A 16,292-nucleotide genomic window follows, 5' to 3' on the forward strand; every position below is an offset into this window, starting at 1 on the left:
CCAACTTGAAAAGCTGACAATCTTTTATTCCTAGAAAAAAAAAAACATACTCCGCAACCTCATCAACCCACAAAACTAAGAATTCGCACCTTCCTGGTCAAAAGTATCAAGTCATGTTCGTAATGTCATAAGAACATTAAGAACTGCAACCCAAAACATAGGACGTAGTTGCAAATGACAGCTTCCCTTGATTGGAATCAACATTGTGATTACTGTGTTAGGGAAACAAACAATTAGAGAGAACCAATAATGGGACAATTTACAAAGCTTGGTGGCAGTCATTGCCACTAACTCCTATGTTTATGGCTGGGATTGTAGTTCTTAACATTCTGATATTAAATCACGACCTCATAAATTCAGAAAGCTTCATGCTGAGACTTGATGCTTTGCACCAGAATGGAGCAAAGAAATGTTTCTGATCACTAACTGATCCAATTAATCTCAATATGCATTTAACAAGTACTTCTCTGGCTCAGCCTTACCACATCAGAGTCACATACGTCAGCTGCATCTATTTAGTTTAACTAAGGTCAATAACAAACAAGCATTTGCACAGGATCAGAATCTACCTAGTGAACAAATGACATCTATTATATAGAACCATGAACATACTATGAATCATCTTTTCTTAGATTGTGTACACAAACAAGAACACAGCAACTTACATCAACAACATGTATCCAGTGCCAGCTGAAAGCAGTGTGTGTCTTCGCCAGTCACAACACCGTCTTTTTACTTGGGACTCATTTTCTGGGCAGTTTTGAGTTATCACTCACAATTCGTAAAAAGTACCGTTCACTTTTTAATTTTGACCTGTGAGTAACATGACAACACAAGTCACTGATAACACTCCCAACTGCCCTGAATGAAGCAAAGCAAATCTTTTCCTCCTAATCAAAACTAGAAGGAATGTCTATATCTGTATCTGATGGATTTGCAAGCTCAACCAAGGGTTCCTGCAGATCCCAAAACTACCACATGAGACAATTAGCGAAAACGTGGGAAAAGCACAAAAAGAATACCACATGAGAAAATTTATAACTGCACCTACTGAATTCCATTTGAAATTATTTGAAATTAAGAGGGAAAAATCTAAACTTCATCACAAACAGTGTCTTCAACATCATGGCAAGTTTCATTCATGTGCACAATGGATATTTTCATTTGTAAAAGGGCCAACAATACAGAGATGAAAATAAGGTTACAATCAAAGTAATAAACTAACATATATTCATCATATAAAATTTTGGTTTTGCTCTGTTCTTTTTTGCTATTCATAGAAAAAAATATAAGTTTGTCTACAGTGGGATGTAGAGCAGCAATTAGTAATAATGCTGCAACATGAACATGCCATGCCTTGTAAAATGCTTGTTTGCCCAGTCGCATTACCTGCTCATCATCATCAGCAGAGGAGTGTACAATTGTCATGGGTAACGAGTTCGTGACTTCATTAGCAGCTCCGTGCAAATCCTGTCCAAGTAGATACATCCAAGTGACCAATGATTTTCATATTCAATTATGGTCAAAGGAATATAGACTAAATGTTTCTGGACGAGATTTCACATACTTTACTTGGTCTTTCAGTGAGAGCTTTTGAAAGATCTTCTGGACTTCCCTGCAAATACCAAGACATAAAATTTGAGACTTAAAGCCCAGTCAATTCTAGCAACATAAACATAATAGATGAGAAAGATAGATACATGCTGATCCGGGTTGGCAGAGAATTCCCCTTCCATAATTGAAGGCTTGACATCAACTGGGGTTTCCTGTAAATCCCATTGATATCATTGGTTAACACTGATGCAAACAGTAGCCAGAAATATATGCCCCAGAGGCTTCTAATTCATGAAATTCCTCAATGCAAAGAAACTCAGAAATAAACAGCTAAGCCATATGAAGAAAAGAAGTAAAAAAACTACGGCAAGTGGATCAGAGGTTTTTTATTTTAAACCACCAACGAGTAGAGATCCAAACTAAGCTCGCAAAAGCATAGCATCAAAGAAAGTGAGCCACTTTTTGAACCAGGACTTGGCTTCTATTAGTGAACAAACATATACAGTAAACAAGCCCTTTCTGGTCTTACATACAGGCTCATTTTGATCTATGGAAAGGTTCCTTCCCCCCTTACTGAGATCTCTCAATGTTCCCTGCATATTCAACAAACAGGACAAAAAAATACAGGAATCAGAATAGATAGCTCAAGATACCTTTACGAGCAAGAGAATACGTATGAAGGTAAGCTTGCATAAAAGAAATCATTAAGCTGAATTTATCTTTACTTTAAAAAGCAACTGACGAAAAGCATAGATAAGAAATTGGCTTAAGTAACATAAACAAGACAGAGAATTAAAATGAAGACTAATTACAAATTCCTGGAAATCAATACAATTCAATATCTTGCAGAAAAACAAAAAAGACAGGAATCACTATCAAGCGAGCAAGTTAGGAAGATCAAATCATCAAAAAAGGAGAAGGCTTGATAGTATCTGTTCGCTACGTTGTTAGACAGTGAAGGGCATCATAGAACATATCAACCCATCCACAAGATTGCAGCTCACAAAAACTTAAGTCCTCTAGAACAGTGATCAAAAGTTGGGATCTCCAGTTATAAAATGATAAGCAAACTCATGTAAAAATTGAAGATCAGGGTGCAATCAGATCTTCAATTGAAATGGATGTAGCATGTGTTTGTGTTTGTGTAGTGTCAGAGAGAGAGTGATTAAATCCAATCACTCAATCCAAACAATCAACTCTGGTAGATGACAGACATGATGAGAATAGTAAAGTTTCCACTTCACATAGCATCCAACCATGAACTTGAAATGTGGTCATTTTGCATTAAATCATACATCTCAATGAGGTCCAAAATAACATCAGAGAAAGAAAAAAACCTTGTTTGCCCACATGAGCCCACATGCATTACATAAAGTCCTTGGTCCAGCTGGCCCACGACGCATTGCAGGAGTATTGTTTTCACCAACACCACAATGCTGACACCTTCGGATGCTAACATCATTTAAGAAAAAAGAAAAAGACAATAACAACTAGCAGTTAGTCACCTAAATACTTCCTTCAAAATTCATCACTACAGAGAACTCCAAATTCCCAAGTACAGAACTCACACAGTTTCGGGACGAGGAGTGCCATCATGAAGACAACTTTGTGTAGAATCCCAACTTGAACCACCTGAACTTTCTTTCAAGGATGCAAACTGTCCATTCTTTCTATGCATCCTAGCATGACAATACGAACAGAAGGAAAATTTGAACCAGAATAGCACCAAGTCATTTGTATAACATATATATATATATATATTTTTAGATTGGAACATCCATATAGGAATTGAAATTGCAGGTTACATGGTTTAATCAGTCATAACTTGCAGAATTTTATATTGATATCAGTGTGTTGACTTTCCCATTTTCTAACTCTAGTCCACAAATCACAACTGAAGAGTAATCGTTACATATTATTTAATTATTTACACACCACAGGCAGACATCTTAACCTATAAGATATATTTGTGACAACAGGTTACCTCCAGTCCCCCTATTCATGTGTGGTTCATTGGTCATGTCTCGCTATAATGAGTAGTCTCAATAATAGCGGAACATAAATATTCAAAAAAACATTAAATGATCCCATAAAACTCGTAGTTTCAGATGAATAAATTTAAAGAATTAGCTCCTAAAAAAAACATGTAATTGCAAGAAAAAATACTAACTAACTAATATCAGTTAAGAGTTCATCTGAAAATAAAAGTTAGTACCTCTGAGCAACCTCTTTTCGTACCGTGTACCTAATTTTCTTATCAAAACATCTCTCCTTCCGTTTTTCACGGAACCTAACCAAGGAGGCTATTCGCCTTGAAAGATTTGAGCGCTTTGGAGTGTCACTTACGCCCTACAAAATAGTGCAGATACCACATAAACACGGACACAGGAGATCCAAATAAGATTTGATAACAGAATATCTGCATATGATTACTCTGTTATTTTTATCATAAGGAACTTCAATTGTAGGAACCCCAGTAGGTATATCACGTCCTCCCAAGAGTAAGAGTACTGCTTGCACCTGCACCATGTAATAGAATAAAATAAAAAAACTGTTTCATCAAACACACTCTGAAGCTCACAAATCCATTAAATATCAAAGTGGCTATGGGAAAAAATAGTTAATTAAGAGAACTTCAATAAAGTATCTTCTGTTTCATTGTTATTGTTTTTCCTTCTTGATAAAGGTGAAGCATGGAAACCATCCAGAAATTTTTTTTTAAACAAAAAAATATTGGCCAAAGGAATACTCATTGCTTCTATAGCTTAGGAAAATGATCCATAATGCTTAAATAGCCACAGAAATAGCAGAAAAACCTCAATTGGGTAACATAACCATAATGGAACTTTGATTAGTTTGGGTCCAAAATTATTAGTACCTTAACAGCTTAGTTTATAACTTATCATTGTGTCATTTTTAGCTTAAAATGACTGCTTTAAATAAATGAATCATAACATATGGTTTTGTTTGTAAAATGAATTACGAAATAATCCATTTATAAGTCAATCTTTATATTTGGATACAAATATGAAGTTTTAAAATTTATTTTTGAAACTCAGTTGGATTACTACATTTGAAAAACACCTTTAAGAGAAATTATTTCTCCAAACTCGTTAATTTGTTCCACTCTTTGTCTAAAGCACAAAATGAAGTTCTAAACTTACTACACGAAGATATATACATACCTGGAAAAAAATATAAACTACTTATCCAAAACAACGCAAATAAAACTGAAAGGAGAAGGAACATCTTAAAACAGGGTAAAACAATTACATATGCATAAATTTCCAGTAGAAACAAATTCGAAGTAGCTGTTACATAGCATAACTTCAAAATATCACAGGAAAAAAAATAAAATCTCATACCATTAATGCATGACTTCTCATATTGGATGAAATTCACATGATTGACATATCCAAGCGAAAAACATAACGAATTCGAACAAATTGCGGTCAATGAAACAAATATCCGGATAAGAACACCAATAATACGTGTAATCCCTTTTTTCCAAAGGGACAAACCATACCTTTTCAGGTGTAACAGCAGGAAACACATAAACCTCTCCTTCAAAAGAAAGAGTAAGCTCACTAGTCCTCGACGCCATAACTACACCTCCTCCTCCATGCTCTGCAACACTCACAGAGTTCATGTTTGTCTCTTCTATGTCATCCACGGCATCATCCCCGGCACCGTCCTCGTACTCGACATCGTCGTCCTCGATCTGTATAGGTACTAGCGCATGTTCTTCGAAAGGGCGCGCTTGTAGTGGCTGTGGATTTGCAGCCGCCATTAAAAAAGAACCGCCAAAAACTCTATATGCAACCAACTGTAACAGGACCCGAACAATAAGCTCGAGACAACCTGTTTCATTGAAGACACATGGTATTTCTCCTTCACCAGTTGAAACTCTTAATTCATTTCATTTCGGTTTATCCGCTGAAATCCCGAACCCTAACCCTAGATTCGAATTTCTTCTGAGCTCGAACAAGAAGTTTCGAGTACGGAAATGGATAAAAATAGATGAGATAAGAGGAAAAATGGAAGAAATAAATAAAAAGCGGAAGAAACTCCCAATTTTAGCTAAAGATTTACACCCTGCGAGCTCGTGTTTCCTTGAAGAGACTCGAATTGGAAATATTTTCTTTGTTGGGGTTTTTTTTTTTTTTCTTTTTTTCCGTGATAGAGAGAGAACGTGTCGACTTCCCGACGATTACTATTTATACCATTAAATATTTAGATATCAAACGGTGCATTTCAGAAGTACCACACTCCGGTCCATGAAGAATACAGACCGTCGATTTTTTTCTAACATAATGGTTCGCGAAGGGTAGAAGAGATTACAAGTGGAATCCAGCGCCTTTTTTAGGATGATCGGACGGGTGGGAGTTATAGATTTACGCGTGCGGCGAATATGATGATTAAGTAGAGTACGAATTTAAATATCTATTTACCAGTAGCATGCAGGACAAAAGAATTAAAACATTTATCATATGAAGTGCAAGTTTCATGTCAAAGAAAATAAAATTGACATGCATGAGATTCTCATTTTTATTGTAGGGTTAATAATGTAAATCCCAAATACCCAAGCTATGATCTACTAAAATTGAAATTTTTATTTTTTTAAGTTAAAAATTTATAAAAATCATATATGATTCACTTAGATATAATTTTTTTTTTTAATACAAAGTTCTCATTTAAACTACACATGAAAATAACAAAATGATACTAACACCAAAAGTTTAATTAATAATTATATGATAGTCAAGTAGTTAAAATTTTTATATTTTATTTGAAAATAGCAAATTTAAATCTTATTAAGTGTATAAATCTTATCATTTAATAAAATTATTATGAATTAACAGTATAAACTTATAAAATACTTAACTTAATAAAATCAATAACTTAGTTTAAAATTATAAGTTATTAACTTATACAAATAAATAACTATTTTACTAGATTTTTCTTAAATATATATATATATATATATATAAAAGTTAAAAAACGAAAAATGAGTGGATAATAATATTTGTTGCGCTCATGTGACTCCACTAGATTCAAAAATTATCTATAGGAGTGTTTAGTATTCAGTTTGGATTAAAAAAATGATCAATCTAAATATAAAAAATGAACTCAATTGAACTGAATAACATTGGATGAGATATTCACTTTAAGTTCTTTAGTTGAATTTCATATATTATATAATCTAAGGATAATCCAATCTAGACAAAAAATGTAGGTACTTCATTAAATTTTTTATTTTTTAATGTTACTTTTATGTTCGTTACGATGAGTTTTAAGTTTATGTATTAAAAAAAGTTAATATAAATATATAATTATCTTATTTTATATTACTTTTAAAAGTTAATTATATTAATTAAAACATATTTTAAAAAATAATTGAATATTGACAAAATCAAATCATACTAATTCGAGCTGGTCCAATCAAATATCTTTTACTGTGTTTAATTTAAAAAATTTATATTTTTGTTGTCTTCAATTGATTTAGTCCAAATTTGATCAAATTAATACCACTATTATGCAGCTCCTTCATAAGAAATTTGCATTCATATTTCAGGGAATGGTTCTTCGCTTGCTTGGTGCATTAAAAGCCTCAAGTCCATGTTAATAGTAAGTCGCGACATAGAACTGTTAATTGTGTGGATAAAACACTCATCTGTCAATATATATATCAATAATAAACACATATGAGAAGTTGGAATTTAGAGAAAAACCTTGAATCCAACAACATGGATTGTCATGGAAGACATGGAATCGTGCCACCTTTAATACTTATTTTCAAACAAATACTGAATCTATATTAACTTTTACTTAATTTTAGAGAGAAGATATTGTAAAACTTTTATTGAGATGTTATAAATCCTTTCAAGTAGAGCAAGAAAACATGGTTTATCAAAATATAAAGGTTTCAGATACCCCAAATAGTAATAAACTTAAACATGTGCCTCTTAGTAATAATCACTCGATTTCTACACTTCATTGGATTGACTTTTTGGTGATTTTTAATGTTTATAGTCATTTGAACTCTATGAATTATAAGTATCTGTTCCCCAAATCTTAATCCCTTCACCATCTTTACGAACTTCAAACAGATAAAATAACTTATCACAAGATTTGTAACTTCTAATATGGCCTTTGGGCTAGTGTTAATAACTTGAGGCAATCATTATCGACATGACTAATTTTCCATGCTTGAAGCAAAAAAAGGCCAACGCCTTCAAGTTCCACCTTGAATATAGGTCTTCATAGCCTCATCTTTGGGAATAAATGCTTGTTAAAGATCAACCTCAATGCAAAAACATGCATATTAACTTTCAGAACTCTAGGAGCATGTACCAAATTCTCGTATACACGCTAGAGTTCATTATATAGAATTTGCAATCTAACTTTCTTTTTAAATTTACATCGAGGAACACATACTAATTAGATTTTTTTTTCTACACCAATTAAATAACTTATGGATTTGAATTTAAAGACATAGCATTCATAATCTAACTTGCTTATCCATTTGTAGTTTTCACATGCGTGTTATTTTCAAAAGGAACACCCAACCCAAGTATTAAATAGTTTTATTAGGAAGTTTTATTCGCTTTATATTTCTATTAGGCACTTATTTTTTTTTTTAAGAGAGGATTCTCATCTTAAATATTCCTTATTATAACACTTCTATTATATCCTCCTTCCACCCTCTCTCGAATCTAATTAGTTGATATCATATAGTAGCATGTGAACTAATGTCTTTTTTCTATTATTCTTAAAAGATTTTAAGTTGTCTACTTGTTTAATCAAAGCCAACGACAAATCCATCTTTATCAAAGAATATGTTGGTTGTACATCATCCCTTTTCTTTTTATTTCAACAAAGGATGGCCGATTATGTTGATGTTTCTTGGTTTATCAAGGTTTTAATACGCTCTCAAGAGCCATAATAAAAAAACTTAAATTTCTATTAATTCTATTGATTTCACTGACTCTAAAATTAATAACTTAAAATATTTTTAAATATAATTTATCACCATCTAAAAGATAAACAAAAATTAAATCTCTTAAAATATAAATTTTCACTAATTACGTAATATTTAAAAAATAAACATAAACTAAATTTAATAAAAAAATAAATTCTATTTAAATTCAAATTAATAAATAAAATAAATTATAATAGAAAATTCCTTTTGGCATTAAATTTGTACGTCTATTTAAACATAAATATACTTTTTCCTGTTGAAGTGGCATTACTTAGAAACAAGTATATTCTACACGTGGCAACGTTAAAATAACAATTGCATTGATATAGATACAACAGTCAAGGAATCATATCACTCAACACGACAGAAGAACTGCAATCTCTCATAGATTTGGGACATTCCATTTAATGTATGGCTAAAGCTTTTTTTGTCAGATAGGTCCCACGAGGACAGAAGAACAAATGCAGTTACTAGCATGGCATAAAAAGTGGACCTCACTCAACCTCATTGCCTTTCGAAGGTTGAATGAGAACCCAATCCAATAGGCTCTTTCATTTCCAATAAAACAACAAGGGAAAACATTATTATATGACCAAACACGTTATCCAAAATGCATATAAAGCAAGATTCCAAATGAAAAATGAGTAATAAAATATGACTCAGATGACGAAAACATGCAGAGGCGACAGAACTTTTATCAGGAATGTTTTCTATTTTAACACTTCTAAGAGCGATCATTTATAGGAAAATTTAAACACAGTCAAGGATTCAACAGCATGAACCAGGGTTAATTCCCCCCCAAAAAAAGCTATAACATTGTAAGGAAAAAAAGCTGGTGTAACTTGATCCGAGTCCTATAAGGATATTGTAATTTCTCCCAGGAACAAACTATATGATTTTTCTGTGATAACGTCATTAAAGCATATGGACAGTCACTTAAGCAAGATGGACGGAAGCTAATTTTGTGATACATCCAAAGTTTCTCCTGCAGTAATCTCATGCGAAGTAACTCGTGAAAGCAAAACGAGTAACCTCACATACTCAAAGGCACTATTGTAACTGTACATATGGGACAAGCTAAACAAAGTTCTAGAGCAACTCCTAGAAACATGCCAAGCTCCTGTGGCTTTTCTCGTACGATAACTTAATGCTCAGCTATTAAAGTCGAGTTATCACCATTAGAGAAAGGAACTAGACTGTTTTGTGCATGGATAGCAGTACCAGGCCCCGCCTCATTCCCACCACCGTCCCCCTATTTGAGAATAAAAGCCAAAACGAAGAAAGTGCCACATTTGCATCAGGGAGAAAGATGTAACCAAAACGGCTGAAAATATTACAGAATGTGAGAAAAAAAACCTGCTCAATAGGAGTCAAAGTCTGATCCTGAGTTTTCTTGGAAAGATCCCGCAATGTACCCTGCAATGTTCCATTAGAAAAAGGGTGTGAAATATCAAAAAGCAGAAGGAAATCTATAGATAAATAGGATTAAAACTCAAAAACAGATCGATAACAATAAGCACACAGGAAAGACATTCCAAAAGTGTTCTTCCTAGAAAGGACTCCAACAATTGAAAAATGGATATGCGACCAAATGGTTGTTAGTAATCAAATAATCCCAAATTTGACATGCAGGAATAGCACGTTGCTTTGGTAATAGATTCATTCATATATTAAAAAACTGGATGACTGCGAAATCCAAATCTATACAGGGGCAATACTAACAGGTTCATGAGGATGGATTTTAAATTCTCAATTCCGCTGTCTCTGTCAATATATTCATGCAATCTACCCATTTCTATTAATTAATCTATGCCCCAGCAACAAGCCAAACAACATCAAATATCACTCATAAACTACATTTTCCAGGTAACTGTCCTCACAACAAAGAGGAGAAAATGGCAAATCATATTTAAAAATGGCATGCAGATAAATTATGGGCATATGCACATGGCTGTACACTGATAATATTGGCAAAGAAACTTGATATAAAACAAGTGCATTGAACACAAGCAAACAGTTATTCTTCTTTCAAATAGCAAGTTCCAAAAGTAACATGGAGATACGAGATAAACAAGCTGTCAAGTCATCAGAGAATACACACACCCTGTTTGCCCAAAAAAGCCCACATGCATTGCAAAGTGATCTTGGACCTGATGGACCACGCCTCATCATCGGAGTGGACTTTGAACTGATGCCACAATGTGTACATCTGGAAAGAAAAGAAATGTCTAAAACCATGAATTTTGAAGCAAAATTTTTTTTGAGAATAAAAAGTAGCAAGTCAGAGTTGGAATGATGAATCTAAATAAGAGATTACTCAAAGGATTGTACTCACGATGTCTCCAACTGGCTATCATCTTGTCCAGATTCCTGGACAGCACCCCAATTATAACCGCCTTCAGACTTCTTGGAAGAAGTAAATTGACCCTTATTACGTTGCATCCTGACGTTGTATAAATTAGAACATATAATATTTCTTGCAGATAGCAATGCTAATAATAACTAAAGAAAAATCAATGATGATGGTATCTAGCTCCTTAAGTCCCGCATGCATCCGTTGCACAATTGATTTTCAAAATAGAAAATAATTGATAAACATGCAAATGGTGCAACAAGAGCTGCATGTTTCCTAAAGATACGAAAAGAATCTATTATAAGAACAAAAGTCATATTATGAATTTAAAGAAAACACAAGCACATCTATGCTAATCATGTCCACTTCTTAAACCCCTCAAAGGAAACAAAAGCTTGCTATTAAGGAGAACTTTTGTTTATTTGATGAATGCACTTACTTATTTTTTTAAAATTAAAAAAATAGACACTAGCAATTTCTTTTTTTGGAGAGAAAGGAAGTATATTGACAAGGCACCAAAGCAAACCAACTCTCACCGCTTGAGTTAGTTGTGTCCCCTCCTCTTTTTTTTTTTTTTTAATTTCAAAAAAATAAAAGTTGTGTCCCTTCCTCTTAGGCAAGAGGATGAGGGTTTAAATCTTATGATGCTCCTTATGGGCCAGAAGAAACAAGGCAACAAGGGGTTGACACCCTGGTACTAAAGAAATAACTATCTCTCACAAAAGAAAAGGCACCAACATACTAGATGTAGACCACTGTTGCAGACAACAGTCTGTCTAGGATCATTAAACAAAAGAAAAAATTTCTATTGCCTAACTAATTTGAAATTAGAATGCATTAAGTAATTATAACTGAAAAAATGCATTAATTTCTATTCCATGTATAATGCCTACTATTAATCACAGAGGTCTGATTACAAATTATTCATGTCAGACCTTTTACATATTTATATTGCCTGTTCAATGCAAAATGATTATTTTCTCTTTGAATGAAAGGTTATATGTTACACTTTGACTTATAATGGATCATAATTTTAGCTCACAGAACAGGATAAGGAAAGAACATAAAGATCCTCCAATGCTGTTTCTTAAATATCATGTTTGTCTATTTTATATCTTTTAACTTTGCAAATTGTCTAAAGCACTCATGACAAATAGACTCTTAGAAGCTGAAAGCGGCTTTAAATTAACATTAATATCGAACTGCTTTGCACCTAAATCACACAACAAAACATCAAAATTTTGATGATTATTAAGCGGCAGATAGGCTTATCTTGATTGATTATATTTTAGATACAAAAAAGCAGTTATTTGTGTCATAATTTTCATCACGTTGTCATTACATATATAAAGAACAGTTATATCCTAAGGATTGTTGATTGCTATGTGCATCTAAGATTCTCATTATCAACACAGTTAAAAGGAGGAACATTTCTGCTTTGTGCAAAGCTGAATATAATAGTATCACTGTGTATTCAACGCCCTTAAATCATTCTCTCAAGTATAAAGTACAAAATCCATGTGGGTGTTAAAATTAATATTGTATTCAATCTTGCTTTTCGTAAGGTACAGATCCGTGTCTCATGATGTTAGGATCTTTTTTTCTGCAGGTACACAAATTGTCTACAATTATGAAGAAACTGCTCCATGACCCCTTATAATGCAGCTGACAGCACATATAACATCACAAACAAAAAAGAAAATGAAAAGGTACATGTTGGACCAAAATGAATGCTCAATAAACTTTATTCTAACACAAGCATTTCAAACGGTTATCACTGCTTGAACCAACGTGGTGCCCAGTTAGCTTCATTATGTCAATATATGTCAATAATGTACCAAAAAACTACTCTGACCAAATGAAGTATTTCTCAAGGACAATAAAAGGCCAACACCCTCTCTTGATAATGCAAGAACAAGCTTGCAAGCGATGCTGCTAAATTAACTTCTTCATTCCTATTAATTAACAATTTAAGTTCCACAAAAAGGAACAACTTTTGTTCATGAAAGTAACAAGATTCAAAAGATATACCAACTGGAATAAATCACCTTACCTGAGGGCAACTTCCTGCCGGACACTGTATCTGACTTTTTTGTCAAAGCATCGCTCTTTTCTCTTTTGCCGGAACCTGCTTAATGAAGCTGCTCTCTGAGGCTGACTACAGCGTCCAGGAAAGTCTACAACAGCCTAGAAAAGAGGGAAATATTGCAAGCAATCAGAAAATCTCGGCCAAAAGAACTTACAGAAGTAAATATAAGTTACATTGTTAATATAAGATAATACCCTCTGGTTCTGCTGTGTCACCTCCATGCCCTGTGATCCTGTAGATATATCGCCACAGCCACCCAACAGTAACAACACCGCTTCAACCTGCGTGAGTGTGATCTAAACTTTTAGTTAAATCCTTAAAATGCATATATGCAGCACCCTAAATTTCGAATTAGGCGATTCAAAAAGGTAGGTAAAAAACTGAAACTTTAATGAAATTCTGATTTGCATGTCAATGATATTGTTAAGAACGAAAGTAAGGCTGTCAGAAGCCACAACTGATTTTGCTTCTTCCAAACTTATATCACAAAAAAAAATAATAGTTTCAAAATCCATATGCCTTACTATCCACATTCTTCCAACAAAACCAAAAAGGCAAAACGAAATTCACTTACTGCACCTTATCGGGAGTCACAGCATCAAACACGTAGACCTGGCCGCGAAATGATAGGGTTAGCTGACTGGACCCCTCGACTCGACGGCTAACTATCTCCGATCCCTCGGCAGCACCGTGAACATAGAGGGGTTCAGGTGCCACGTCCTCAATGGCCTCAAGGGCATGATGCTCGTAGGCAATGTGACTGGAGTGGGCACCAGCGTCGATGGATTCCCTGGCGGCAGAGGCGGAAGCGTCGTCCTCACCAGCGGAGGAGATCTGATTAGAGATGTTCATATGCTGGGAGCCGCCGTACATTGAGGGTTTCGAGGCAGATGATTCAATTGATTCTGAAGCATTACCGAGATATAAGAGTCTCTCTTCTGAAAACCGAAAACCCTAAACCTAACCAGTGAATAGAGTGAGAGACAGAGAGAGGCTTTAACAGACTGAGGACGAGTCAGAGAGAGAGAGAGAGAGAGAGAGAGAGAGAAAGAGAGAAGAGTGATTCTCAATCCGCGCACGATAGAGAGAAGGGCGTTAGAAAGAGGGCTCTGCGTCCGTAGATGAATGTGTTGGGCTGCGCCTGGAAGTCCTTAGAGAGACAACCAGAGAGTGAAGGACAACTCATGAAGAGAACGGTAATGAGGTCATGGATATTGACCCCGGATGATGCTACAATTACAAAATTGCCCCTTTATGTTTTTCTGTAACAAATATAGACTCCTTGGGCAATTGACCCTACCAGAGGAAGCCGTATTTACCATACGTTCTTCAACAAAAAGCTCTCTCCCAGGGTGGGTGGGCCAGAAACATTCCGTTAATGGTACAGATCCAACCCAAACCAAACCAAATACGTAATATATGGCCCAGTTGGCTCTCTCCGATATTTTATGGCCTATGAAGCACCATGTCCTCCCAAATCTTCGTAGTTTTCATCAAGTTTCTTTAATATTTTTAATACAAATACGTGTATCACGTAATACATTCACGTTAATCTAATACAATGGGATACTTAATAACATACAATATGACTTGAGCCCATAATTTTTTATAGCGAATAACAAGTACTAATTATCAAACTAAATATAATTTTTTTTTTAATGTTACTCTCTAGTTACTACAAATTTTGAATTTAGAGACATTTCGTGATGGAGTTTCAGTTAAGGGGTTTTTGACTCATTGCGATTGGAAATTGGTGATTGAGGGGCTCATACTTGGGCTTGCCCTGATTATGTTTCTCGTGTTGAATAATCAAAGTTTTTACGCTGGACTTTTCAAATGAAAGAAACTTGAAATGGAGAGTCCAAGAAATAAGAAATATGAATCATTTACGACTGCGATATTGGCGGGGTCGTTGTGGTTAATAACGGTGGATGACTCAGTAAGTTGTTTAGAATAAAAACAAAGAAAATGAGGAAATTTTTTGTTGGAGAGAGGGACAAGAATGGTCATTTCATAGATGAGTTTGTACATAACATGGAGGGAGGAGAACCTCATGGGTAAGGAATTGCTCAACTTTTCCCAAGTCCAAAATGGTTCAATCACTTAACATTATATACGTCGATTATATCTAGTAACAAATTTATGCCTTACAGTACCTTTTACTTCAACTTCTTCCATGTAACACCCAATATTATTTTTATTTTTATTTTTTTAATTTAATGAAAAAAATGGATAAAAAATTATTAAGGATTAAATTAAAAATAATTTTGAGAAAAATTGGTGAAAATTTGGATTCTAAATGTATTTTTGAAAGAAAAATCGAAAAACCGGGGTTAAAATACAATTTGAAAAAATTATGCCACGTCAGACGCCCGATCAGCAGCACCGACCAACCAGGACGCGCCAAGTGGCAGAGACGCTAACACGGGAGGCCACACGGGGGGGAGCCACGTGGGCGATCCACGTGCGCGAGATCGAATGACTGAGGTCCGTTCCCGCGCGCACGGATGATCCATATTGAATCTCGCACGGACGGCCCAGATTGAATCGCGATGAACGGTTCAGATTCACTTCCTATTTTATCGCTATCGGACGGTACAGATCAAAAGCGATGGACGACTCAGATAAAAAACGGAATGATATAAATAACTCCATCCGCACACAAACCCTAACCCTAGCCGCCAGAACCCCTCGCCGGAGAAGACAATCCAGATTGAATCGCCACCCTCCGCCGTACCGGAATCTTTTCTGATCGCTAAAAAAAGTAAAAAAAAAATTTTTTGCATGAAATTCAATTTTAAACCCACCCATAGCCAAATTAGAGTTAAAGAACCAACTAATTGGTTGGAAAACACTGCCGAAGTCTGGCGGTGTGCTGCTGCGAGAAATTTCACAAACTGCCTCCGATGAGGCCCTTCTCAATTCTCGTTTCGTGTAATTTTTCTACCGTTGTAATTATTGTTTTCCTCTCTACAGGTTGACCGAAACGAAATACCCAACCATAACGTGAGCTGGAGGAGTCGCCGCACTAGAGAGTCCCGCTATCGGTGAGTTTCAGTTTTTTGTATTTTTTCAGCTCACCAAAGCCCTTTAGCGTGTGTGCTCACAGGAATCGATGTAAAATCGACCGAATTCGGCTGAAAACGGCCAAAAATGATCTACTCGATGCGGACTGCCGTCGTCGGAGCACGACAGAGCCGCCATGTCGGATTTTTGAAATTGGCTGAGTAGGTCCAGGGACTAATTTTTGGGTTTATTTGGGACATTTGTAGGTACCGTAAGCACATTTCAGTTCCCAAAGAAAAATTTAAGAA

At 34.9% G+C, this 16,292-nt stretch overlaps 2 protein-coding genes across 4 annotated transcripts; both read right to left on the bottom strand.

The window, feature by feature from the left end:
- Positions 1-566: 566 nt before the first annotated feature.
- LOC110818688 (GATA transcription factor 24) lies at positions 567-5,824 on the bottom strand. Of its 2 annotated transcripts, none has more exons than XM_088221570.1 (10): positions 5,081-5,824; positions 3,988-4,074; positions 3,770-3,903; positions 3,123-3,233; positions 2,892-3,006; positions 2,088-2,147; positions 1,701-1,766; positions 1,568-1,615; positions 1,390-1,470; positions 567-971 (listed from the first exon to the last, which is right to left on the bottom strand). In XM_088221570.1, the coding sequence occupies exons 1-10, from the start codon at positions 5,342-5,344 to the stop codon at positions 891-893; spliced, it is 1,047 nt and encodes a 348-aa protein (XP_088077696.1). In that variant the 5' UTR covers positions 5,345-5,824; the 3' UTR covers positions 567-890. The 2 variants fall into 2 exon arrangements, with proteins under 2 accessions (XP_088077696.1, XP_088077697.1); XM_088221571.1 differs by having other exon boundaries at positions 567-956; positions 5,081-5,758.
- Positions 5,825-9,228: 3,404 nt separating this feature from the next.
- Positions 9,229-14,168, bottom strand: ZIM (GATA-type zinc finger protein with TIFY domain-containing protein). Of its 2 annotated transcripts, none has more exons than XM_088221575.1 (7): positions 13,558-14,168; positions 13,173-13,259; positions 12,943-13,076; positions 10,872-10,979; positions 10,640-10,764; positions 9,893-9,952; positions 9,229-9,788 (listed from the first exon to the last, which is right to left on the bottom strand). In XM_088221575.1, the coding sequence occupies exons 1-6, from the start codon at positions 13,849-13,851 to the stop codon at positions 9,897-9,899; spliced, it is 804 nt and encodes a 267-aa protein (XP_088077701.1). In that variant the 5' UTR covers positions 13,852-14,168; the 3' UTR covers positions 9,229-9,788; positions 9,893-9,896. The 2 variants fall into 2 exon arrangements, with proteins under 2 accessions (XP_088077701.1, XP_088077700.1); XM_088221574.1 differs by having other exon boundaries at positions 10,640-10,745; positions 13,558-14,167.
- Positions 14,169-16,292: the final 2,124 nt, after the last annotated feature.

The sequence above is a fragment of the Carica papaya genome, chromosome 1 (genome assembly GCF_054855325.1).
Source record: "Carica papaya isolate Zhongbai chromosome 1, ASM5485532v1, whole genome shotgun sequence".
NCBI lineage: Eukaryota > Viridiplantae > Streptophyta > Magnoliopsida > Brassicales > Caricaceae > Carica > Carica papaya.